Genomic DNA, 24891 nt, shown 5'->3' on the forward strand with positions numbered 1-24891 from the left:
AAACTAAGGGGACAAAATTTTAACTCCACTTGACATTTCAAAGACTAGCAAACTCTTGCATGCTGAATTATAGAGAATCACAAGTGTCCGGAACTATAAAATTAAAATAATTGTGATGCACCTAACAAAAAGGATGTAGCACCAGAATAGAAAGCAATGAGATAACAATATTTGCAGTACATACAAACTAAGAATTATGAACTACTCGCACACATTATTAAGTAACCTGACAGTTCAAATCAGTAGGGATCTCAAATAAAAGCAGAATATACACACGATTTCCAAAGCTGCTCTATTTTATTCCAGCTTTGAAACTATTTCCTTCAACACATTTCCTACCTTGCCCCATGGTAAACTGTGCTGATTGCAGGGACCTGACATCTCCTTACCTCAAAAATCTCAAAACCAGCAATGTCAAGGATTCCGATGAAGGATGCTCCCTGTCGCTTGGTCTTATCCAACGCCTTGTTGATGCGCATAACCAGCCACCGGAACATCCGTTCATAAGTGGCTTTAGCCAGAGCCTCAATGGCAAAGTCAGCCTATGCACAAAGACAAATATCAGGAGTTGCATTATCACAGTGATATTCCATAAGCAGGAGCAAAGAATATTTTAATAAATTAGCATGTCAAAGCCAACCTTTAGGACCATGCCTACCTGAGAAACCATAGCCTAACATTCAAGAAAAAATAAACAAAATCAAGTCCCTTCTGAAGTAACGTAGCATGTTCACATGTATCCAAAGAAAAGCATTAAAATTACTTTGTAATTTAGAATTTGTGAAAATCGTTGTTTTCCCCTCAGTGCCATCACCCTACCCATGATTAACACAAAAATAAAATATAAAGAGTAGGAAATTAAATGTCAAAACTGAAAGACAGTCAGTGAATATTTCTAGATCTCACTTTCCCTTCCCAATCCTTCTCATGTTATGGGGCATGTTTATTTTCACTGAGAGTAATGATGTGTTTATGAAAAGGCCACGCAGAGAGTAAGCACAGTGGCTTTATTTAGGAAGCCATTAGCTTCTAATTCAGGTTTCATTTAAAAACACATTCAGCACAGCCTGATTCAAGACTATTAAGAAACATACAAGCAGTTTCAGGGGTGAGATACAAATTCTTCCACCCAAGCAGCTGGCCTACTCAGAAATGGTGCTTTCTATGTTATAGCAACTTGAAAATGTCATCCTTGCATAGAGCACTGAAGAAACTTACTCCCCTGAGACAGCCAGTCACTAAAATTAGGAGAGTTGTGCTCTCATTTTTTCCTCATATGAGAAGAAGTGCTACAGGGGCAGGGGTGACTTCTATTTTTATACAGATCAAGAGAGCTAATACTAGAAGGAACACAGATGCCATATTATTCAAGCTGTAGTTGCTTGAATAACACTGCAGCCATGAAGATGGCCATTAAATGCTAAAGGAAATTTTAATAGATTTGTTAGCTTTGTGACAGCAAAATTAAACAATGAAGTACTCATTCATTTGTACAGAATGCCTACCTGTTCTTTGGTCTGAGCTTTCTGGACATAATCTCGCCCAACTTTGATGCGAGGAGTCAGAATACCTCTGGTGAAGTCTGTCACATTGATACCCAGAAGATGAGACACTTTCTGAGCAGCTTAGGAAGGAAAAAAGAAACAAAGATAACAATATGTTGGTTTTTTTTTCTGTTTTTCTGAAAGAAAATAAGAGAAAGAAAACATTCCTGCATCTGCATTCTCAGGACAGTAACAACCGCTCTCAGAAAGCCATAAAATGAAGAGCAGATTAATGAAACAAAGAAACCCTCCCAAAAAACTCTAAAAAGCCCTACTAGAGGTTACAGAGTTTCTTTAAAAGTCACAGGAGTGTATTTGACACAATACTCTCACATACCAGTAAGACATAACAGGGAATCCCCACAGAGTTCACATTTACCATCGCATTAAAGATACCACCAGTGGCTAACTTCTTAATCAAACTCATTGTACTTCCTTCTACTAAGTGGTTTTTGGGACAACCCTTTTTATTTCAAATTAAAAAGCCAAAAACTCAAATGGTTACTCTTCCTTCCCATGGTGCCACTTAAAACACGTTTTATACTGTAACATCCAAAACCAAAAACATGCAAAGAGCATTTAGCCACCTCTGACATTTCTGCAGTAATTCTACAATGCAACTTTAAGATGCCTTCCAATATGCAGACTTCTATTATGTGAAAGATGATGCTACTTACACATGCAATAATAGGCAACTGAAAGGTGTCTAAATATGAAATTAGTAAATATTCCTTAATCAGGTATGTAAGAAGTAATCATTTTTAGCCTGATTAAAACAGACACATGCTATGTGTTCCAGTAGAGTAAACCTTTTCATCTGGTCACTGTTATGTGTACTTTCTGCCTGGTTCTTTAACAATAACAGTGCTACATTCTTGCCCATGAGTGGCTGCAAATCCACATTTGGCAAGACAAAGCATTTCTTTTTATATTTATATGAAGGGGCATTACATCTCCTTTGACACTAAGTCACTTGATAGAAAAATAGGATGGCAGCATTCCCTATACACTGTAATTGATTTTTCTACTTGCAAGAACTTCCTGTAGGCTTTTTTTTCCTGTAATTTTCTACAGGGAATTTTTTTAAGGGGTGGAGGGGTAGGGACAGGAGGTTGGTTACCTGTGTTGTCTGGCATAGAGGCTTGGTCTGTGTTGCGCTCCTTCTTGAAGACTATGTTGCCAAGCTGAAGAACACCTGAGATAACCTTCAGAAGACCTTTTGAAATAACAACAGCTCAGTGTCAGACATCAGCAAAAGCCCCAATGTCACCCAGTTAACCATGGCATGGAAAGTAAGAAGCTCTTCCCAACAGCGAAAAGTCATTCAGGAATTTGGCAAAAAATCCCACCACAGATAAGTAATTCCTCTACATGACTCCCATCCAGCTTTCCCTGCTTCTCCAGTGCAAGACTAGGCAGCCTGGGAATATACCCATGCTCAAAATCACTACAGTAAAGTTGGAGACAAGATCCAGAGTCACGTCTCAACCTATAACATCCACGTTTGCTCTTGATAACCAAAATTCACTTTTTTCTCAACAAGTACTGTTAAACAAATGAAAAATACAGTTTTTAAGAGTGCAAATCAATTAAGAGAAAGAAGTTTCTGCTCCTTTAACTTCATATTGCTTTCAGCTCCCTGACCAAGATCTGTAGACCATACAGACAAACTACAATATAGGGAGGGCAACAGGATGTGGGCAAAAGGCCTGTGCCATAACTAATCACATGCTGAATCACCTCAACCATTATTAAATTATATATTTGTACTTCTGAACAGTGCAAATGCAGCATCAGACATTAGGACAGGGATAAAAAATTTCAGTATCACAGCATCAAGCCAATTTTCACTACATGCCTATCAAAGCTCATTGCATAACAGCTTCTTGTTGCCTTGAAAAAATTGGTAGTCACTCATAAAAATGGTCTTACGCCAAATATCTTTTTCATCTCCTAATTTTTTACCTACTACAGAAACGGCTGCTTTTTGATAGCAGAACAAACAAAGTCTCCACAGATTCTGCATCAGGACTAACAGAAGAGAATCATATATGCTCCTAGTGGCATGTTTTGAAATCCAGTGTTTTGACAGCTGAACCTGGAGTCCTGGCACTCGGACATACAGCTTGTTTTGATGTTGTCTCATACATGGAGAAAGTTAGCATTTAGATTATACATCAAAACTAAGTAATCTTACTGCCTAGCCAGCTACTCTATCTATTCTTATTTTAAGCCTAAAGGAACTTCATACCTTGAATGGCAAGAGCAAAATACTACAGTTATCTTTGCTGTAGTGGTTGGAACCAACTGCTCATCTATGTGACAGCAAAGACATGCCCTAGAGCATACATTAAAAACAAAACAAACAAACAAAAAGAGCCACAAATCAAATAACAACAAAACGAATACAGTAGGACAACTTAGCAATAAATTAGGCTGCCAATTATTTAATTATATTTAGGCAAACATGTCTTCACCTCTATAGCAGTTTGTCTTAGATGATTTAGGATATAGTATTAAACTGTGGATAACAAAAGCATGGATTTATAGCTGACTGCACAGTGAAGAGCAACAGCTAAGGCACAAGCACATATTCCAGCCACAAGAGCTACAGCCTCCAGCAGAGGAAGCAGTGACCTCATAAAAAAAAAAACAACACAGATGCTTGCTACAGTGTAGGAAATGCTTGCTGCAGTGTAGGGAAAAAAAGTTGTAGTTTTGTAAGACCTTATACATCTACAACCTGAAATTTGGCAGACCACTGGTTCCCAGCCAGTAAGGCAGATTATAAATGAGAGCACAGAAAAAGTAAGTATTGTTGCACTTTGTGATGGCTTCATAAATTCTAGGGAACTGTGCTCCCAGAATCAGACAATATTAATTTCTGATCAGCAGTTCAGTGTTAAGCTGGAAAGAAAGGCACCATAAGCAGGCCATTTTCAAAGCACTAATCCAGCCAGTACTAGATTAGATACTTAAAAGCCATTGCTTAGGGGGCGGGGGAGCATACAAGCCTTGCATTACACAAGAGAATGAGGGAAATCTTGTATCTTGGATGTGTTACTCATAAACCAGATACACAGCCCTCAGTCTGGGATCAAAACCAGCAAAAAAGATGAACGTTTTCATTGGCAGTTTGACTTCTAAGACTGAATGAACTGAAACTATGCTTGTATATCTCCTGAGGTGGGTTACTCCAAAGCTACTAAAGCTCACCACCTGCACTCTGCTCACTTTGGGTTTGAGCTGGGGCCGAAGAAACAAAGTAACAACAAAAAAATACCAAAAAATGAAAACAAACCAAAAATAGAAGTCTACAGAGATGTGCTCTACTTCCTCCTCCATTTTTTTTTCATTTCAAGCTCTCCAGAGGACTCCTACCTATTTGTTCCTCATCTGGAATGCCCATGATCCTCATAGCTTCCATGGTCTCTTGAAACATATCTTTGTCTTGCTGACCCGGGATCGTGACATGCCCATTGGAAAGGAAGCGGTATTTGTTGTAAGGCTCCAGAAGTAGATCAGCTTAAGAAAAAAAGAGAAAGAAGTTATCGTGATGTTATTTTAATAGACAAGCTACCACTGAGAGCAAACATCTCACCTGCATATACTAGCAGGTGCTGGATGAATCTGAGATTAAGATCAGTTTTACTAACAGATGAAAGTTTAATATATTTTCGAATACAAATGGAGTTTTTCTGCCTTATTTCTTTCTATTCCTTCCTTTGGAATACTTCGCTAAAGAAGTGCCAATCATCATTATACTCTAAGTCTATAAAAAGCAGGCATTAACTTTGAAGTAAACTTGCCTTCAACTTCAGATGCCTTATTTGTTTCAAGTCACACGAAGGTTAATAAATAGCTCTTGTAATAGTGGCAACTATGAGAAAAGTCATCTCTTCCTGTTATTCCTCCAGATCAATTTGCAGCTCTCACGCAACATGCATTCCAATATAAGTTGAGGCTTTAAAGGTAGGTGTGCTAGCATCCTAGAGCTGCATAGGTGCCAGACGCTTTGCTCCATTCACCCAAACCAAGCTGAGCACATCACAGTAGGATCACTGCTGCATAAGACAGGCTTACATCATACAAGACTAGACTAAACACAGGACAGTGATTTAGATAAGGAAGGGTGTAGATTCATTTCTGGCAAGGAGACAAGTGCAGGAAGGAACCAGAGAAGCAAGTTTTCAGGAACTGAGAAGTGCAGGGGGAGGGCAGAGGGACGAATGCGTATACAGAAGTGGAGAAGGGGCGGCCATATCTGAGAGGCAGAGACAAGAAACTATGAAAGAATAGGTGCAAGTGCAGAAAGAGTTTGGACCCTCTTCTGCAGTGACAAGAGAACTCCATACCTACAACAAAAATCAAACTTACTCTTCAAATGTTCTCCTGCCCCGGACAGCAGGTAGTAGAAGATGTGAAAGGTTCTCTCCTCTTTGGCTTGACGAATTGCACGTGACTTCTCCAGTAGATCTTCCGAGAGTTAAGGCATATGGCAGAACATACACATCATTTCCTCTTTTATCACAAGAGAAAACCTAGCAGTACTTGATGTTCTCCCCATGCCAGCTAACAGAAGTACTGATTTTGCAATTGTTATCAGCCAACAAGCCACTGGGTTCTGGTCTCAGTTCTGTCAGCCTTTGAATGATGGCAATGACAAGAGAATCTTTACTGGTAAACAGAGAAATAGCGGCCATTCATCTGCATTCACCTGGCACAGAGGTAAAAGTGGCTCATGAAATTCCAAAGCTATTTATCTTATAGCAGTTTATGTTGCCATCTCAGCTTCCTATGTTTAGAACTCATTAATTCACAAGAGATATCCACTGCGGTCACCAAACCACAAAATACTCTACAGCTACAACAGTAATCTTGCTAGCAAAATTTAAGTGCCTCCCAAAACATTCTCAACTTCACAAACAAAGGTAAGGTGGGATAAGCTTGCTAAGCATTACTACTGCTTACTTCAACTTTACTGTACTTAACTACTACTGTAACTTTAAGTGGTTACAAAAAGGATACAGGTCTCTATATTGGCACCAACAATGTAACCGTTGACATCAAAGTTGATTCTGATGAACTTGCCCTGAAAGGAAGTTATTGGCAAAAAGGTTAGTATTCAACCTGTCCAGTAATTGCAATAAGCAGCAAAGGCTAACCCTGTCTTTTTAATGTAGCAAAGGAAATTCAGAACAGGTCAGGTTTTATGCAGAACATAAGATCAGCCAATAGGCAAAGTCTATTGATCACAACAACGATTTAATGAGCAAGACACCAAACACCTTTAAATAAGAATGGGCAGCCTACAATTCAACTTAATTATGTTTCAACCCAGATTTCCCACAATTACTGCATTTTCAGTTTTCTGTGCTGTACGTTTCAAACGGTTCTGCTTCCCTCAGTGCCTGGCATCAACCATTTCCATTCAGCTTCAGCTCTGGCTCCTCAGTCTGCCTCAGACACTTGCCCATCTCTCCAGGGCAAGTAAAATAAGGATTGCTATTTGCTCTCCAGGATAAAACTGACTGTAATAAACTTAGGATAAAAATTGGTGCAAACAGTCCTGGCACAGGATCAGGTTCATACTAGAGACATACCAGAAGTATTTTCTTTATAATTCACTGAATGAAATTCCCTTCCCCGGTTAACTTCAACGAAGTCACACAGACAGCTGTCCTATCCCAGCATAGCACTGCACTCAAAGCCAAAAAAAGTCCTCCCTCTGAAAAGCTCAGCATACTAAAAATCATGCTGGATAGTAATACTCACAAATCTTGAGGAGTTGTCATTCTTTACTGTCTTGGCATTTCCAAAGGCCTCCAGGATGGGATTAGCCTGGAGTAACTGCCTCTCTAGTTCCCCCTGGAGAGAAATTAGAAATGAATAAAGGAGGTAACAGTTTGCTGCATTAAGCTTGGGTCAAACCAGCGCTGAGGTTTCAGTTCACACTAGCTTGGTATCTGTAGTAGAGAAGCCATCTTAGAAGATGATCCCTTAAAACCTTCAAAAGGAGACTTATTAGTTATCCAGGTAAAACAGAAGCACTCACAAAAATCCTTTATTCCCTTCCCCGAGACAAGGGTGTCCCAGTGCTGTCTTTCTGTTAACAAGCAGCCCTTTAAAGTCACTTGGCCACAACACCCCACAGATTTCCCAGTCAAAACAAAAAAAAACCAAAACATTTCATCCAAGATCAGGCCCTCATCCCAGAAAATGTCTTGCCATCTAGGTAGGAAGAGTGAGAAAAATCCTTTCTTGCTACTGTGAGCTCTGAACTCTGCTACCAGTAGATAAATAAGTTAGCCTGAAAAACTGTAATGTTTGTAAAAACAAACAAACATATAAATAAATATATAAAGAAAACAGCAATACCAAATTGCACTGAGAGTCTATGTTTTCCACAGTACTAACAAGCAGAAAACTCTTTTGTAAGGAGGCACACAGAAAAAAAGAGAATTAGTGGTATCCCACAAACTGCAGGATCGCTCACATTCTACTGCCATATTTGCACACTCCTCCTCCCCTCAGGGAACACAAAATGCTGGAGCTGCAGGAAAAAAAAAATCAGAACTTTTATCCCTGCCAAGCAGTAGATCATTGGAGCATGTACACCTTTCCCTTCAGGCTCCAGATACGTCGCCGGTTGTTTTTAAAAACATTTGTCCTTTGTGTTAAGACTGTGGAGTTCTGCATATGTCAGGATTACTTGAAAAACTTCTGGAGACAGAAAATGACAGTTTAGATGAATACTTCTCTTTTTAGCAGTTATCAGTATATACTCAAGATTTCCTGTGCATAACAGATGGAAATTTAGTTTGGTGTGCGAAAACTGGAATGCACGGGCAAAATATTTAATGGTGTTTATAAAGGAAAATTGTTGGCATTCATTTTTCAAGTGCATTACAGAACAGGTCATTGTCTCTCTAAAAAGCAGTAGAGTTGCGTTATGTAGTTGTTGTTTTGTTTTTTAAAGAGGTGGTGCATCAGTAACCAAACAAAGAACTACCACTGCCTCTTTTCTTGATTCCACAATCATCTCACTTCATGCTTGCAAAGTGCACCGCCAAACAAAATGCCAAACATGACCTCCAGTCCCTGCAGAACTGCACACACACAGAAGGGGCAGCTGCTGCAAACACTTCTATTCATTGTAAAGTATACACAACAAGGGGGTTGGTTAACCATGGAAAGGGAAAGCTGGGATACCTGCTGTCTCACAACAGAGCCAGTGTGTAGGAGAAAACCTTGAAACTGGGGTTCAGTCCTTGGAACTGTGCAGCAGTCACATTTCCCTCTCCTATTCTGGCACATGTACTCATACTGGAACACTCTTCCCTCACCACCCTGCAGTGAAGTTCCAGGCCTCTGTTTGTGACTACAAACTGTTGCTAAGCAGGAGAGGTCAACATTTCAACTCAACTAAGGCACAACGAGGAAAGAGATCAAGAGTTGCTTTTTCCTCTAAAAAGAAGTCAGGCTGAATCTGTTCAATTATTTGGTTAAAAATAAAACTAAGACTATGCTTTACTACACAAATATCAGAAGTTTACAGAAATTTTCACTACTGAGCCTCCTCTTAATTCCTCAGTGAAAAAGTGTCCTTAGTGTAACATAGGTGTTGGTAAACCACAGTTTGAAAGTGACTCAGTCTCCTGAACCACACCAAGGTAGAAACAGGTGTAAGAGAACACCAGCTCAGGGCTTACAGCAGTACAGCACTGTGAGGAAAGGAGAAGGCTGGAGCTGGTCACATCCCTCAGTTCTCATGACTTGTCAATACGGAAATGGGCGTCCAGAAATCACAGTTAGCTTTCACATCTTTTTTTAAAAATAAAAGATGTTGTTTCCCCTCTGGTCTATGTTGGTTTTATTTGCTTTAAACATTTCAGAGATTAGTTTCTATATGCTTTTCCACAACCAGGTGAAAGTCTCTCAGACAACTGGATCCCAACAACACTAAATTTGATGGGGAAGGTGGAAAGAGAGCATCAATAATGTAACCTTCATTAAAAAGATTTAAACATCAGCAGCCACTACCCGTGAACTTTTAATCAGCTGCAAACATTCTCATCTTCACGATTTAACAAGTCAGTAGAGAAGCAGAGACTACAAAGGGGAAACCATCAGTCTTAACTTTCACAAATGAAGTTTAAGTAAAAACGTATTTATATGATTCAATTCAGTCGGCCCCAAAAGCAGCTTTAATGCACTTAATACTCACACCATGCAGCTAGAAGCTATTTAGCTGAATATACTAATTCATTGGACTTGGTGAAAGCAGCCACAACCTCCAAAGCAAGAGAGCTTCAGCTGACAAATATGCTTCGTAAATCAGATTTTGCTGAGATACTTCAAAAGACAGGAGCTTAAGTTCAAAACTTCTACAAGAAGACAGTCAAGAAACCTTCCCCGTAGATTAAGTATCACTACTTCCTACACTGTCACTGACAAAGTTCCACATCTAGTCTTGCTAATCAGTGCCAGCAGTGGGTTTTTGGTGTTGCAGCATGAAGGCTTGACACTGCCGTATTCTACCTTAAAGAATAAATCTGTCAGGATCTCAGATGCTCAGAAACAAATATTGTATAACCCCTCATAATATGGTTCCAAGTTTAAGATTTGCAAAGGATTGCTGCCCAGAACACTCCTTACCAACTAACATTTAAGAATCCACAGGTTACACACTGGAAGAATACTTAGCTGAAGCCCACGATTCTGTTTTCCACATTTAAAATTAGAAAAAGGAAAAAGAATGTTTCTAAATACAGCTACTGACAGACCATGGAAAAAGCCTTCATATGTCTGAAAGTTTGGCATGTAGAAGGGGTTTTTTTTTTGGTCATATTCCAGAAGTTACTTATTAGAATGTGTGCGCACAAGCACAGCATGCCTTATTCACACACTCTACACACATAAGGCATGCCTATACATTAAGCTACCAGCAAAAAACTTTTACTGAGAGATAACACGGGATGCACTTGGCATCTGGATTTCATTACACAGCTCACCAGTGGACATTTCCAAAGTGTTCAACTCTTACTAACAAGCTCACAGTCCTGGAACACCCCGTCTGCAGGGCAGCCTTCCTCATCCATCTTTCTCTGCAACTTGCAGTCACATCTCACTGCTGGGAGGAGAAAGCTAAACACATGCCTACATTTATCTTACTAGGAGCACCACACATACTAGATATTCAGTTGTATGAAAGTCTGGTCCCAGTTCAATTGCCTCAGAGGAATATTTTTCCAAATAAACTGTTCATGAACTCCTGGAAGAAAAGTCTTAAAATGCAAACTAGTTTTTAGCACAGAACACAAGTATTCTTTCTTTATGTTACTTTAGTCCCCAATCGAACATCCTAATAAAAAGATTATTGTGCACCACACACACACACAAAAAAAAAACTGTGAGTTGTCTATGGGTTTGGTTTAGCTGCAGAAAGTGATATTGGTGTGGAGTGAAAAGCTGCTCAAAAAAAAAAAAAAAAAAAATCACACAATGGGACAGAAAACGCATTCCTGGTGCAGAACGTGCAGTAAACGTGCAGCTCACCTACGAGGATACAACTGATGAATTCGGCAATAGTCCACCGGGGGAGAGGGAGGGGAAAAAAATATAAGTGAGACATTTTCAAAGTCCTCCCACCATCACCACCACCCTCCTTTCATGTGCTGCTACTTGGCTCTTTTCCACCCTTTTAATGTCCTCCTACAATTTCAAAGTTTTCAGCTGAGGTTCACTAGACTACCTCTGTACTCTCCAGTTTTGAGACAGTATATGTAATAGTCAAGCCTAACATACAAAGGTACAGAAGACTGGAGACAACTCCTCCACAGAAGGATCAGTTTTAAACTTCCTGGACTGGTTATAAGCCTTACGTCTGTGTAAAAAGATCAGGATGGGTGATGTTTCATTTACAGTGTTTCTAGCCCATAAATCCAAGAGGTTGTAGATGAGTATATTCCTGTGTAGCTCCACTGAATTCAAAGGAGGTTTGACTTAGAACAACGTTCCCCGGCTCGTAGTTTTCAATAAACTTTTATTATTGCATAGTTCACCGTCCTCCTCAGTCCCTGATAGATGTTACCATCTAAGCTTTTATTCAGCAACATGGCTTTTACCAACAACAGCAAATACATATCTATTGTCCAAAGTCAGCACAATAATAAAGCATCATTAAATTAAACCTAGGTCTTACCTGGTCTTTTTTAGACTTGTGTGAGGAAGCAACGTGAGCCAGATACTGAATGACCTTCTTGGTGTTCTCCGTCTTACCAGCTCCTGATTCACCTCTGTAAAAAAAGTCTGCAATTCATTCTCACACACACACAAAAAGACATAGGGGGACATATTTCTAACTCCAAAGGGCTACAGAGCTTCTTAAATCCATTCTATCACAACACCTCTCTCAAAACCAGCAAAAACTGAATCATACCAGAGAGTGGCATGAGTGTAGCTGGATGACAGGCTATATCTCTCAGCTAGTTTTCTACTGGGCATGGATTCTGTGTGCTGACACAAAGGAGGCAATAGAAACAAGAACTATATTTTTTAGTCACTTAGATACAAAAAGTGCTAAGTGGATGAGGAATAATTCAGAGGCAGCTATAGAACAGTGAAAGGCAATGAAATGAATCTTTCATAGCAAAGGTCCCCAACGGAAGGCCAAATTTTGCTGTGTCAAAAGGAGAAACTGCTGTAATAAATAAGACTATCTATTTGTTATTACATCAGGCTCATCAGCACTGATGCTCTTAATCACAACAGTTGCATCAAATCTTAAGGAGTTCTCCAAATCTTTTCCACTGACAAAACTTTATTTCTTCAGGAGTTTGGGCTTTCTGAAAACCTCCTTCTTTCCTTCAGTTACCATGAAAATTATTCTGCAGAAAGGATTAGATCTTGGAGGAAATGAAGCAGGACCTTCCTTAAACCCTCCAATATTACTCAATTTACCTGAGACCACCTCCAAGTGCTCACTAAAACAATCCTCCAACCAAGATTTTTAACACAGACATCCAGACAAGCTTGCAACTGTTTATATACTCACGTGCAAAGGATGGACTGATCCTCTCGGTCTAGAATAAAATTTAAAATAGTAGTCAGATTTAGACTTGAAAATTAAATCAACGTGACAGAAACAAATCAACACCAAATACAAAAACAAACTGACAAGTTCATTATCTGAAGTATCATCAGAAATATGGCCACGTATCCCCTCTTTTGGAAACAGGAGCCAACTTCCCACCATCTGCTGAAGTTAAATTTCAGCAGTACCATTATGTTTTCTTCATCCAGAGAGAGAACATCATTTGCATCAATTTCTGCAATCATCACAGAATTCTCTCACTGAATGTTTCTTTATCACAAAGATCATTTGTTACATAGGTACTTGTTATTTATCCCCTTCCCCCCTTCCATTATTCTGAATCCATTACTGACTTGCAAGAATGATGAGCAGAGCAGAGAATACAGATGGGAGGTGGAGAAAAAGGTGGAAATGGGGCAGGAACCATCAAAAATTCCAAAGAACCAAAATCTCATATCAAACTGAGACTTCCACCTACACTACACACCAACACTAGAAGCTCAGTGAGAAATTACTGTTACTTATTTTATACAGAATGGGTTTGAAAGCTACAACGCTGAGCAGCAGCCTAAGTGCTCTACAGGTTACTTATTTGAAGCACCAATCCCTTTGTATTAACTGAGCAGTCAATAATAGCAGAATCTTTTTCATGCTGACAAGTTGCAAAAAAACAGGAATAGGAATATTGTACTGAATGCTAAATAGTAGACATGCTAATTCCTGTGCTCATTTCCCAGCTATGGATTACGAAATCTTTCCAGTTACAGAACTTACTTCACCCAGCCTATCTACCACTATCTTCTCCAACATCTTTAACCTCCTTTCAGCTTCCACCTATGATTACACTTCCTCACAGGCAATCCCTGCCCAGTCTTCATCCCACTGCTCCTCAACTTCTATGCAAACATGCTCCCCTTCTTCTACCTTGATTTCACTTTCCATCCACTCCTCCACTCTGAATCCCACTTTAGCCCCCAGAGTCTGCATCATATTCTCCCCCCAGTTGGAAGCACTCGGAAGACTGGAGAGTGTCTGTGCTGTGTACAACTTCACTAGCTGTAGAAATCACAGGGGAAGTGAGACCTGTTCAGACACAGAACAGACTCAGGAACTGTAAGTCATGCACAGAAAGTCCTGCATCACACAAGAGCTATTGAGACACGCACTGTGCCATCAAAATGTGTTTATTTATTTATTCAGGATAAGATCCAGTCTGAGAGCCTGAGTATTACAGCAGTTACATTTCATCTCGTCACTGTTCTTTTTCCACATTGTACTCCAATTTTGTGTCAGACTCCAGTCTAATCTTTAAACAGACTATAAGCTCTAAGCATTCATGAATAGAAAATTCACTGGATTCCTCTAATATATTATTTCAGCAATTGGTAGCTTTCATCAGTATGTTTACAACTGTGACTATCTCCACATTTGAGCTACTTCTTTTCCTTCCTCCATTCTCTTAGAGAATGTCAGTGTACTCAACGCTCTCCCCACCAGAGAACTGCTTAGAAGATATAACTGAGTCACCATTCAAGTTTCTTTGTGTGAGATAGTGAGATTGAACTGTAATTAGGAAAGGCTTTATAGTCAGGTAGGCTTTTCATGGAACAGGAAAAGCAGGTAAATCTACCAAATTTGAGATTCTGTCTTTTCTTAAACTATTCTGAAAACAATATCAGAAACATTAAGTTCGCACACTATGGAGAGGTAACCTGCTCTGAACTTGCTTTGCTGGAAACTGACTGTATTCAGGTGAGCATAAAAGTTTAGAGGAAAATAATCCACTTTATACCAGTTAATACCATTCTCAGAAAGAGCTGATCAGCTTAGGACTGGAAGAAAGCAAGCAAAAGAAAATTGTCACTACACATCCCAAAGTAGACACCTGCAAGTTTATTAGCACTGCACATTCATTGTTTTCAAGTGCTGAATTTCATTCTTTTGCTTTTGAGATACATATCCCTTTTGCTGAAGGAGAGGTGAAGGATGGAGGTGAGGCAGCCTCAAAGGCCTCACCCATTCCAAGTTCCCAGTGGGTCAATGGCTCAGCAGACACATCTGCGTGACTGGGCACTGGGAAGGCGGATCAGGGGAATAACTAATGACTCATTTATGGATCGCCTAAGGAAATGTATTCTGCAGGAGTGCAACACTTGGATGCAATGCTCTATCACAAAGCAGCTCTGCGAAAGGATAAGATTGTGCCTCTGAATAACATCTGCCTTTCGAAAGCTTGACTAGCCCACTTGTTCTAGAAAAGTTTATATTTGCATTCAGGTACCACAGTGGCTCTTCTAAGAAGCCTGTTTGAGAAAAAGATATGTCCCTGATGACACTCCTCACTTCTGGAAACCAACTTTGGTGTTGGAATGATGTGTTGGGGCTCGTACAGGTAATGGAGTCCTAAGTACTTCCATACCACATGCCATCTCTTCCCTGCTCTCCTTATTGTAGCAAAATACATTGGTAAACAAACCAAAAGTTGTATGGAAAAAGAGATGACCAACATCAGACAATCCCCAGTTTTCCTTTGGCACAAAACACTTCTGATGATCACAAGTTTTGTCGACTTTCTGAGAAGCCCTTGTAGAGCCATGCTACAATGGGGCAAGGCAGCAACAACACTCTGGAATTACCACAAGAAGCCACAAAGGGGCAAGCACAGGATCTCTCCAGGACTTAACACCAAGTGAGGTGTCGTCAGGTGCTCAGCAGGAAGAGCCATAGACAGTGTTTAAGAGCCCTCTTGGCACTAGGGTTGCCTCCCCCAGCACACTGGTCTGGTGGCCTGCTGCAGCTGTGTTAGTCACCTCTGCTTTAAGCCAGTAAGAACGTACCTGCGAGTGCAGGCAAGCCACCGGCAGCGTGCAGACACTGCCATAAAAGGCAACATTCCTGTTTGCAATCCGGGGGAAATTCTTTCCCAGGACGGCAAAGCGGCAGTCATTGGGATAGCTGGAATTCTTCTAATTGTGTACAGACAGACAACTGAATAATGTGTTGAGCAACAGGAAATTGGAGCCTACCAAAGGGCCAAAGAGCTAACAAATACAAAAGCGTAACTCTTAGACACGCTTCCAATTAAGTCTTGTTGTAAATGCCAATACTTACTCTCTATACAGTGCTGACTTGCGCCATCACGAATCCAAATCCAATTGCCCAGACAAGAAGCCACCTCCACTCCCCCACATTTTTTTTTAGATGATCATTCGACATGGGCGTACTGCACAACCTCAGTCAGCACTTGCCTTTACTGCGCTGTCAGTTGTGCAAGCAACCTACTCAGCAAAACAGAATGTGCTGGGTACCATAAACCCAGTCGCTTATAATAACACAATCAAGAAATGCCTGATTAAAAGAAATCTGCATCTGCTTTTCAATCCTAAATAGAGTCACTTATTAAAAACAATTCAGAATAACAACTCATTAGTTAATTATAGCAACAGCTCTATATTTCAGACCAGCTGGCAAGGAAGGCTTTTTATCTAGGCTCCTCCTCAGTTCTCATCATCACAGTATTCAAGAGACCCCAAGAAGCAGCGGCCTCAAGCATCCAGAAATGCAGGAAGTAAGACATCCTTCACATTTAAGTTATACTGCAGGATGGTATAATGAGATCTCTAGATTAATTTTACTATATTAAAAAGACATATCTGACTTCTCTCAGTTTAAAAATTAAAGATCTCATTTTAGACTGCTTCCAGGACACATTAAAAAACTTAATTAAACCAAAATTTGTTTCGACAAGACAGAAATCTTGTACATTAATGATGCTCAGATAAATATTCCACTGCAAAATAACAGATCTGGAAGAACTCTGAACCGCTGTGTTCAAATATATTGTTCAAATATATTGTTCAAATATATTGGCATTACTGATGAATGAACTCTTGATTTTTATTTATTTTTAATATACATTTGGGGGTGGAAGAAGAAGAGGTTGGTAGGCTAGAACAGAAGAACAGAACGCACAATTCAGGCTCTCCATCTCACTTACAGCACATCCTACCAGGCCTTTATCACCCACTTCCTCTGCATGAGTGACTGCAGTTGCAGGCCTGTTCATCTCCATAAAAGGAGAAGTGCTATAGCACTCACACAATGGTGACATCATCTCTCAAGCCAAGAGGAAGTGTAGCTGAAAGGCAAAGGCTTGGCTTGCTATCCGCTGCCTATAGCTGACTCATTAAGGCTACAAGTTTAACCGTAGCGAGATGGTACCACCCACCTCCTAACCACAGAGCCCGGCCCTGTAGGTTTCCGTTACTGTAAAGCTGTGAGGGCCTGGCCCAACTGGGGGAACGTCTGCTGGCCAAGTTAGGGAGGTGACCTAAAGCAAAAAAGTGGGCTGAAATGCACGTTTCAGCCACGCAGCAGCCTCAATTCCCCGTCTCTCCTCACCAAAATCTTACTAGCATGTCCTTCCCTCGGGGCTGGGACACGTGAGGAGCCGCAGGCACCTGACACACTGTGCTACTGAAACAACCCCGCTGGCATACAATCTCATCAAATATATTCACAGCAGTGCTTTAACCTACGTGCTGCTTTGAGTAGGATCAAAAACACCCCAGGGAAACACCCAGTCACAGCCTGAGAACTTGCTTTTGCATTCCCATTTTGGGGATGTGTTCGAGGGAAGTTTCTAAATATGAATACCCTACCATCGAGCACAAGGAAAAAAAGAAGGACAAGCATAGAATATTTAAGACAGCTCCTACAAAACACAGCTTCTAGACGTGGAAAAAAGAAAAAGTCCCTTGATTTGGCAGGATGGCTACAGTGCCAAGATTCAGCTTTGCACTATGTGAAGTTTGAGGGCAGCCACAAGGAAAAAAAGTGTCATTTCAAAAAATGAAATACATCCTACCGGATCAAATGTAAATATTTATTTCCCTGAGCCTGTTTTTGGACTAAAGCCCATACCCCTTTCTTTAACATTTCAGGACTGAATCTAGAGATAGCAAAATGGGAAAATAAGTTAGACTGTAATTTTAGGCTACACAAATGTTTACGAAGTTCTGACAGGAAAGAAAAACCACTGTATAGCCTGCAAAAGCTCAGGCTGCTCGTGGTCCTAAGACAGTGTGCAGCAGGGGGACTGACAGAAAGGGCTGAGCTGTTATGTAAGAACTGCCAGAAGGCTCTTGCTCTGGTTTGCAGGAATGAAGCAAAGGGTGTGGTAACTACTAAAAAACAAGTGGGCAATGGACTCTTTTTAGCTCCTTGTTCTATTGAGAACCACATTTCAAGACGCACTCTTTTCACAGTTGCATTTAGAAAGCTCAAATGATTCAAAACTAGTAAAGCATCTCTTAAGAAAGATCAGAAACTGCATGCATCCTTTCTTGCAATTTGTATACAGATACCATCAAACAAACATCCTCCGTAATTGGTATCCAAATTTAACGCTGCCCTTTGCATCAGAACTTTGGACAAATCTCAGAAATAAACTAGTGAAACCACATGCTACTTTCCTTTGGTTTTAGTGGAAACAAAATTGACTTTTGCATGCAGCCTGAGAGAGACATCTGTGCCCCTGCACAATCTGAGCAGGCTCTCAATCAGCTATTCTTGAATTGGCAAACGCACAGAGAATATCTTACAGAAAATAAAGACGTGTTCTGGAGCAGCGCAGTATACAGTGCAGTATAGCAGAGCAGAGCTACAAAGCAAGCTGAGAAAGCAGCATTGAGACACAGAAATTAGAAGTGTTCTACTAGCTTGGAAACTTAAGAAATATGTCAACATGTGAGAATTATGAATAAAATACTTCAAGGTCATGTTCCACAGGAGCAGACCTAAAGGACTGTTTCTTATGAAAATGACAGCTGGGCCTGAGGTGCATCTAATGACCTGTAATTTGTCTTACCATAGCTAACCCTTTCATCCCTTAATATAACAAGGCCAAGAAATTTCAGGAAGGTGCTATGCTTCAGAAGTTTTTCTTTTAAACACCAAACCCAAAGACTGCTTAAACCCCAAGCTGCTGGCTGCATATGCTCCTCTGCAGACTAATCCATCAAGGTCAAAGAGGATTTAATAACTGTACAATGTTTTTAAGAGTTTTGTTCAGTGAACCATTAGGAACCCTATACTGACATGCAGAAAAACTGGATGAGAAGTGAGATGAAGCACATTCAGTAGCAACGTGTTGCTTATACCCTCTCCCACCCATCTTTTAGTTGAGCAGGTTGAGTAGAGGCTAATAGATTGGCAGAGTACATGTACAAGGAAAGAGCTTTGGAGAAAGCATTCTAGAATAACCATACACATCAAAACTATTACAAAGAAGTTTCAGACACTGACATTTAACAACGGTCATCATGCTCCAGACACTAAGAAGACTCATAGCTTATTGCTAGCTTCAGTATTTGACACAGGAAATTTCTTCTATGTGTTCTGAGTAGACAAACAGGTGTCATTTAATAGCTTTAAAAGTTTTTTTTTTTTTTTTCCTTAATAAATCCTCTGGAGAACATGAATTGAGGTAGAGAATTTATCTTTTCAATGTACATCTGCTGCTTTGCAATAATGATTTGTCTGCTTAAGACACCATTCCACTTGTAGGCACTCTGCTTCCATCATCAGTGCCAGAAAAATAATTCTTCTGAAAGCAGTCAAACCTGAGGCTTCTGGCATTCAGGTTACCCAGGAAACAGAAACATTAAGACAAACGGTTGTTTTCTTAGAAAATAAAAATGTTATAATTTTCTCAGAGTTCTTCTCTTGAAACTTAAGAAGTATCTCCAAGCACCATGCAGCAAAATTGTGGGTTTATCTCACTTCTGAGTCTTAATGTCCTTTGTTGGGAAAAAGGAGGGGAAAAAAAATACTTAAAACATGTTCTCCATTATATTATAGCTTCAAGGAAATGCTTTTGGTGAAGTTTAACCAAAAAACAAAACAAACAAAAAACAACTACCCACAATTTAACCCCTTGGGATATACAAATGGCCACCACGACACTTTTCTAAATGAACTAACCATGGAAGACACAAAAAGAGGACCAAACTTAGTGCATTGGCGTAGATGCCTGAAAAGGCTTAAATAGTTTCTGAATTAGCAGAAGTTGGATTAAAATTCTCATCTTCCTCTCCCTTCCCTATCCCTTTCCTAAAGGACCTCCCTTTAGGAGGCCTGCTTATCAGAATACCATAAATTGACTGAAAACCAGAAAAAAAGAAAGTCCAAATCAATTAACATGCAAGACTTTTCCACTCTGTCAGCTTAAGAGACAACTATACCTCATGCTGGCATAAGTCAGTCACCAGCTTGCTATCCTTCTTCAGACCCTGAAGGAATCCTTGCCTTTGGGGCTCAGAAAGCATAGGAGGGAAGGCAGACTAATCCTAAATGCCTCTAGCTCATGTGGAGCACTGTACCCTTTTATCTTCTGTTCTCTGAACAGATTCCTGCCATACCACTGGCTGCTGCATCAAGCCTCCCCCACTGCTAAGCAGCACTAAGAAAGTGGAATAGGAATGTTGCTTTCCATTGCCCTAGAGGCTAGCCAGGACCAGAGACATTACAACAGCCTACTCACCTTTGCTCCCAGTAGCATACACTGGAATGCCACTGCTAGCAGCAGTGTATAAAGCAGCAAGTAACCCTACAACAATCTCTGGGCATTTTTTGCTAGCAAACAGACACACATGACGTGCAGAGAAGAGCTGGGACAAGCCTCTAGATTGTCAAAATCACTGAGAATGCCACATAGCTAGAATAGTTCTGGCTCCTCTTGGCCAAGTGCAAGGTCCTGCACCTGGGTCAAAGCAATCCCAAGCACAGATTCAGGATGGGCAGAGAATGGCTTGAGAGCAGTACTGAGGAGAAAAATGTGGAGGAGTTGATTGAGCCATGAATGTGTGCTTGCAGCCAAGAAGGCCAACCATGTCCTGAGTTGCATCAAGAAAAGCAAGAAAAGCATGACCAGCAGCTTGAGAGAGATGATTCTGCCCCTCTAACTCTAACTCTGCTCTCATGAGACCGCACTGAAGTACTGTGCCCAGTTCTGGAACCCCCAATACAAGAAGGACATGGAGTTGTTGGAGCAGGTCCAGAGGAGGGCCATGAAGATGATCAGAGGGCTGGAGCACCTCCCTTATGAGGACAGGCTGAGAGAGCTGGGGCTCTTTGGCCTGGAGAAGAGAAGGCTCTGAGGGGAACTTGTACCAGCCTCCCAGGACCTGAAGGGGGCCTACAGGAAAGCTGGGGAGGGACTTTTTATAAGGACGTGTAGTGACAGGATGATGGTGAATGTCTTTAAGCTGGAAGAGGGCAGATTTAGACTAGATATTAGTAAGAAATTCTTTACTGTGAGAGTGGTGAGACATTAGGAACAGGTTGCTCAGCGAGGTTGTGGATGCCCCCTCCTTGGAAGCATTCAGGGCCAGGCTGGATGGGGCTTTGAGCAACCTGGTGTAGAGAAAGGTGTCTCTGGCTATAGCAGGGGGTTGGAACTAGGTGATCTTAAGGGTACCTTACAACTCAAACCGTTCTGTGATTCTATGATTCTGGAAAAGGCAAACACTTCAGAAGAGGTCATTGCAACTTTTGCTGCTAGGAAAAACAGCAGCAGGGCTTCCACTCTTCAGCTTTGTGCACCAACACAATTTAAGTCTGAGATTTCTGAGTTTTAGACTTCACTCAAGCAGTGATCCAATGGAAACACTTCCCTTTTCAAAATGAAAGAAAATATCCATGTAGATCAATCACTATCTCTGAAGCACTTTCAAACAAGCAAAGTTCATCTGTCCCTTCCTGCAGCTGTCTGAACATCCATTGCCACACACTAGTGTACCTGGCAGTGAAAAAGAACAAGCTGCATGCACATGCAATTCTACACGGTTTAACTGTTGACAATGGAAGGAGAAAGACATCTTCAGTCTCCTTACAGCAATGTCTCCTTACAGCAAAGAGTCTGTTCCTGATGCTATGTAGAAAAGATTTCGTTTTAGGGAACAGTAACTTTGGGAGGATTTAGTCAATAGCTCATTTAAGGAAAATATACATTGGTACTTCAGCTGACAAGGAGTGAGCAAGAGAAAGAAGGAAGTAATAAAGGAAATGAAACAGTGATAAGAGCTTCACAGACATGCTGCCATATATTGTATAGGAGGTGCATTTATCTTTGTGATTCATGGCAAATCCAGTCTTTGTTCAAAGAAAGTAAGGCCCTATGTAGACCCAGGGTTTGTTTTTTCCCATCTGCAGAGTAATGTTTAAGTACTATGGATGTATTTTCTTCAGACCTATCACATCTTCAATGAATTACCATCAGTACTCTGCTACTAGTCCACTGCTGCATGGCTCTCCCCTTTGCTCTCAAGGCTTTTACCAATACAGCTTAATTTATCCATCATGCTAGCTCTCTCTCTGCTCCACATGGCACCGTACCTCAGCAAACTTCCTCGACATTCTCCACAAGGAAAGATTATTTAAAATCATTAACTCTGGCAAGCAGAAGAAGTTTTCCTTGCTCTCTTTCCACTCTGGGCAACCACATTGCTATATTCTTCCCATGCTTGCAAGTACAAATAACAGCGAGGGCAGGGAAAAAGTGCAAGTGTTTAAAATTGGGTCTAATTAGAATTTCAAAGCATGTTTTTATTATAACTGGCATTTGTTCAAAAAGTAAAACTGATGATGAGACTCTGAGAGACCAACACCTTAATCATCATTGCTATCCATCAGAAAAGTGAAATTTATACAAACCAGCCAAATCAAACCGTCCTTTAAGCATGCAAAGCATGCCTCTTCGCATAACCTAAGTATAAACAGGAAGAAAAGCATAGAGTACTTCCATGTTTGAACACTCTCCAAGCATCCCAAACATAAGCACCGACCCTGTGAAAGACCTCCTCAGAGAAGGAGAGATATATACAGGGCCTGCAGAACTCATTAAATTAAATTTAAATTCTCAAGTGACAATCAAGGAGATAATATATATATGGTTCTTCTTCTCACTGGTATACAAAGGGAGGTATTAGGGAAACACGTCAACCTGCTTGCTTGCTTTTATCCATAAAAAGCCAACAAATGCATTTAATATTGTCTGATATAAATTTTTAACAGAGCAAGAATGTAACGAAACAACTAATCATCAGTAAAACTACCACTAATCATCAGTAAAACTACCACCAATCATCAGTAAAACTACCACCAATCATCAGTAAAACTACCACCAATCATCAGTAAAACTACCACCAATCATCACACTTCAGGTTATACTAAGCTAGCTTCACCCAACCAGACTGCATGACTGGATTTTAACAGTTTTGTTGAATTGCTGTCTGACTATCTGTAGTAATGGCCCCATACAATCACAGAGGGAAAATCTACCTACTTCAGTCCTATTTGCATGCTTCTCTGAGCTCCACTGTACTGAAACCAATCAGTCATTTATGTAATCATGCACTTGTCAGACCCTTCTGAAATATTCTTTATTACACCGGAGCAGGAGATAGCTATTCACCTGAGCACAAGAACTAGTACCAAGCAGGTGCCGTGTCTGTAAGCAACAGTGCAGCAATGCTTTTTGATAGCAGCGAGCTGTTCTTCTACAATGTTTCAACTGCAATCTTGATTTGTGATTTCAACAAATGAATCATTACCTCAGTAAGCACTCACCTTGCATCATACTCCGGTAGGCTGTGTCTGTGATGGCATAGATGTGAGGGGGCATCTCGTGCCTCTTTTTGCCTTTGTACATCTCCACTATTTCTTCTGAGTATATTGGCAGGTTCTTGTAAGGATTGATTACCACACAGAACAAGCCTGAGTAGGTCTGGAAAGAAAATGCCCCAGCAAATAAAGAGTTAAAATTTTGTATATTCGTGCCTTTAAACAGCATATTATTTGAAAACAGATCAGTCATTTTTCAGGTGCTTCTTCCAATGATGCTAAGTGGGATGCCTCCCACTACGCAATATTAGAATATCAGCAACGCCTTAAGTTAGATCAACTTGGATGGTACTCAACCTTTCAAAGTATGCAAATAGCATCAACTGACACGTTAGTCACGCCGATAATCAAAGTGGCCTACTCCCTAGCTAATTAACAGTCTCTGAAGAGTGGCTTTGTCTCCTTCCAAAATCCTGATATTTGTCTATTATATAAAATAAGTCCTCAGCTTCCAGAAAAAAAAACATTTTACATCATGTTTGTCTATCTACTAGACAATTTTATGCATTAAACAATCAACTACAACATAATAAAACTTCACATGAGAGCAAATCAGCTTACTTGTGTCTAGAAATGGCACAGATGTTGCAGAGAGACAGCAAGATATTACTTCAAACACAATACGAAGATATATATTCTCTTTCACAGATGGCACCCTAGCACAACACTCCAGAAGATATTCTTCTCCACACAACAGTTTTCATGCTAAATGACAGCTACTAAATAGAGGAAAGGACACATAACGCATTCTTGGAGTCTTACTGATAGATGAGTGTTACTGGTGACATCAAATCACTTTGTAAGGCCTTAATATATTCCTTGGATAGGAGTCAGGCTTGTTTATTTTCTATTATCTCCTGCTCACTTATGCTCAGTATGCAGAAAATAGGCTAGACACTTCTCTAGAGATGAGAAAGACTAGACAAGTGCAACTTGACAGGACTTTATATAGGTCTATTCGATGAAAAGTTGCCCCTCCATCCTGCACTTTGTCAAAATATGATTCTAATATAGGGATTCAAGACAAAGTAGTTACTAAAAGAAAAACAAGACCAGCATACTCCTTAGAGATTTTCAAGATCACTGGACTAGGCTGAATTCAGCGCTGACACTCCTCTTAATGGGAAGTTAGACCAGATGGCCTCCTAAAGACCCTGCCAACCCAAAGACTTTTGTAATTTACATGTAATGAATGTAACAAGATCTAGAATCGGAACTGCACTGCCATTAACGTAGCATAGTTCCAAACTAGTGAGTGTAGAGAACAATTCAACAGTATTCCATTCTTAAAGAGTCAGCAACGTTTGCCAAAGTTAACTTCTAATGGACTCCATAGCAAAATTTACTGATCTGACAGCAAACTTCAACTTATCAAATGGTTTCCACTGAGTTCTAACACAACTGTCAAAATAGTTCTAGTGAAAGTATCATCTTTTCCCCCAAAATATCTTTAAAATCTAAATATCTAAAAGCAAATCTAACAAGCGTTTTAATTGCAAAGACAGTAAGAGAGGACCTTCCGTATTTCCTAGATGTTCTAAGAATAACGTTCCATGCCTTGGTGCTGAG

General features: G+C 40.3%; 1 protein-coding gene across 1 annotated transcript in view; it reads right to left on the reverse strand.

Moving 5' to 3' along the window:
* MYH9 (myosin heavy chain 9) overlaps positions 1-24891 on the reverse strand; it is a gene marked incomplete at both ends in the record, with an annotated part of 52816 nt that overhangs the window by 24168 nt on the left and 3757 nt on the right. Inside the window, 10 exons of the mRNA XM_079534422.1 lie at positions 390-542; positions 1506-1624; positions 2665-2760; positions 4926-5069; positions 5922-6020; positions 6573-6636; positions 7320-7412; positions 11749-11842; positions 12601-12628; positions 23269-23425. Of these exons, the coding sequence (XP_079390548.1) occupies positions 390-542; positions 1506-1624; positions 2665-2760; positions 4926-5069; positions 5922-6020; positions 6573-6636; positions 7320-7412; positions 11749-11842; positions 12601-12628; positions 23269-23425 (1047 nt within the window). The remainder of the gene's footprint in view (positions 1-389; positions 543-1505; positions 1625-2664; positions 2761-4925; positions 5070-5921; positions 6021-6572; positions 6637-7319; positions 7413-11748; positions 11843-12600; positions 12629-23268; positions 23426-24891) is intronic.

The sequence above is a fragment of the Tetrao urogallus genome (genome assembly GCF_951394365.1).
Source record: "Tetrao urogallus genome assembly, chromosome: 1".
Lineage (NCBI taxonomy): Eukaryota > Metazoa > Chordata > Aves > Galliformes > Phasianidae > Tetrao > Tetrao urogallus.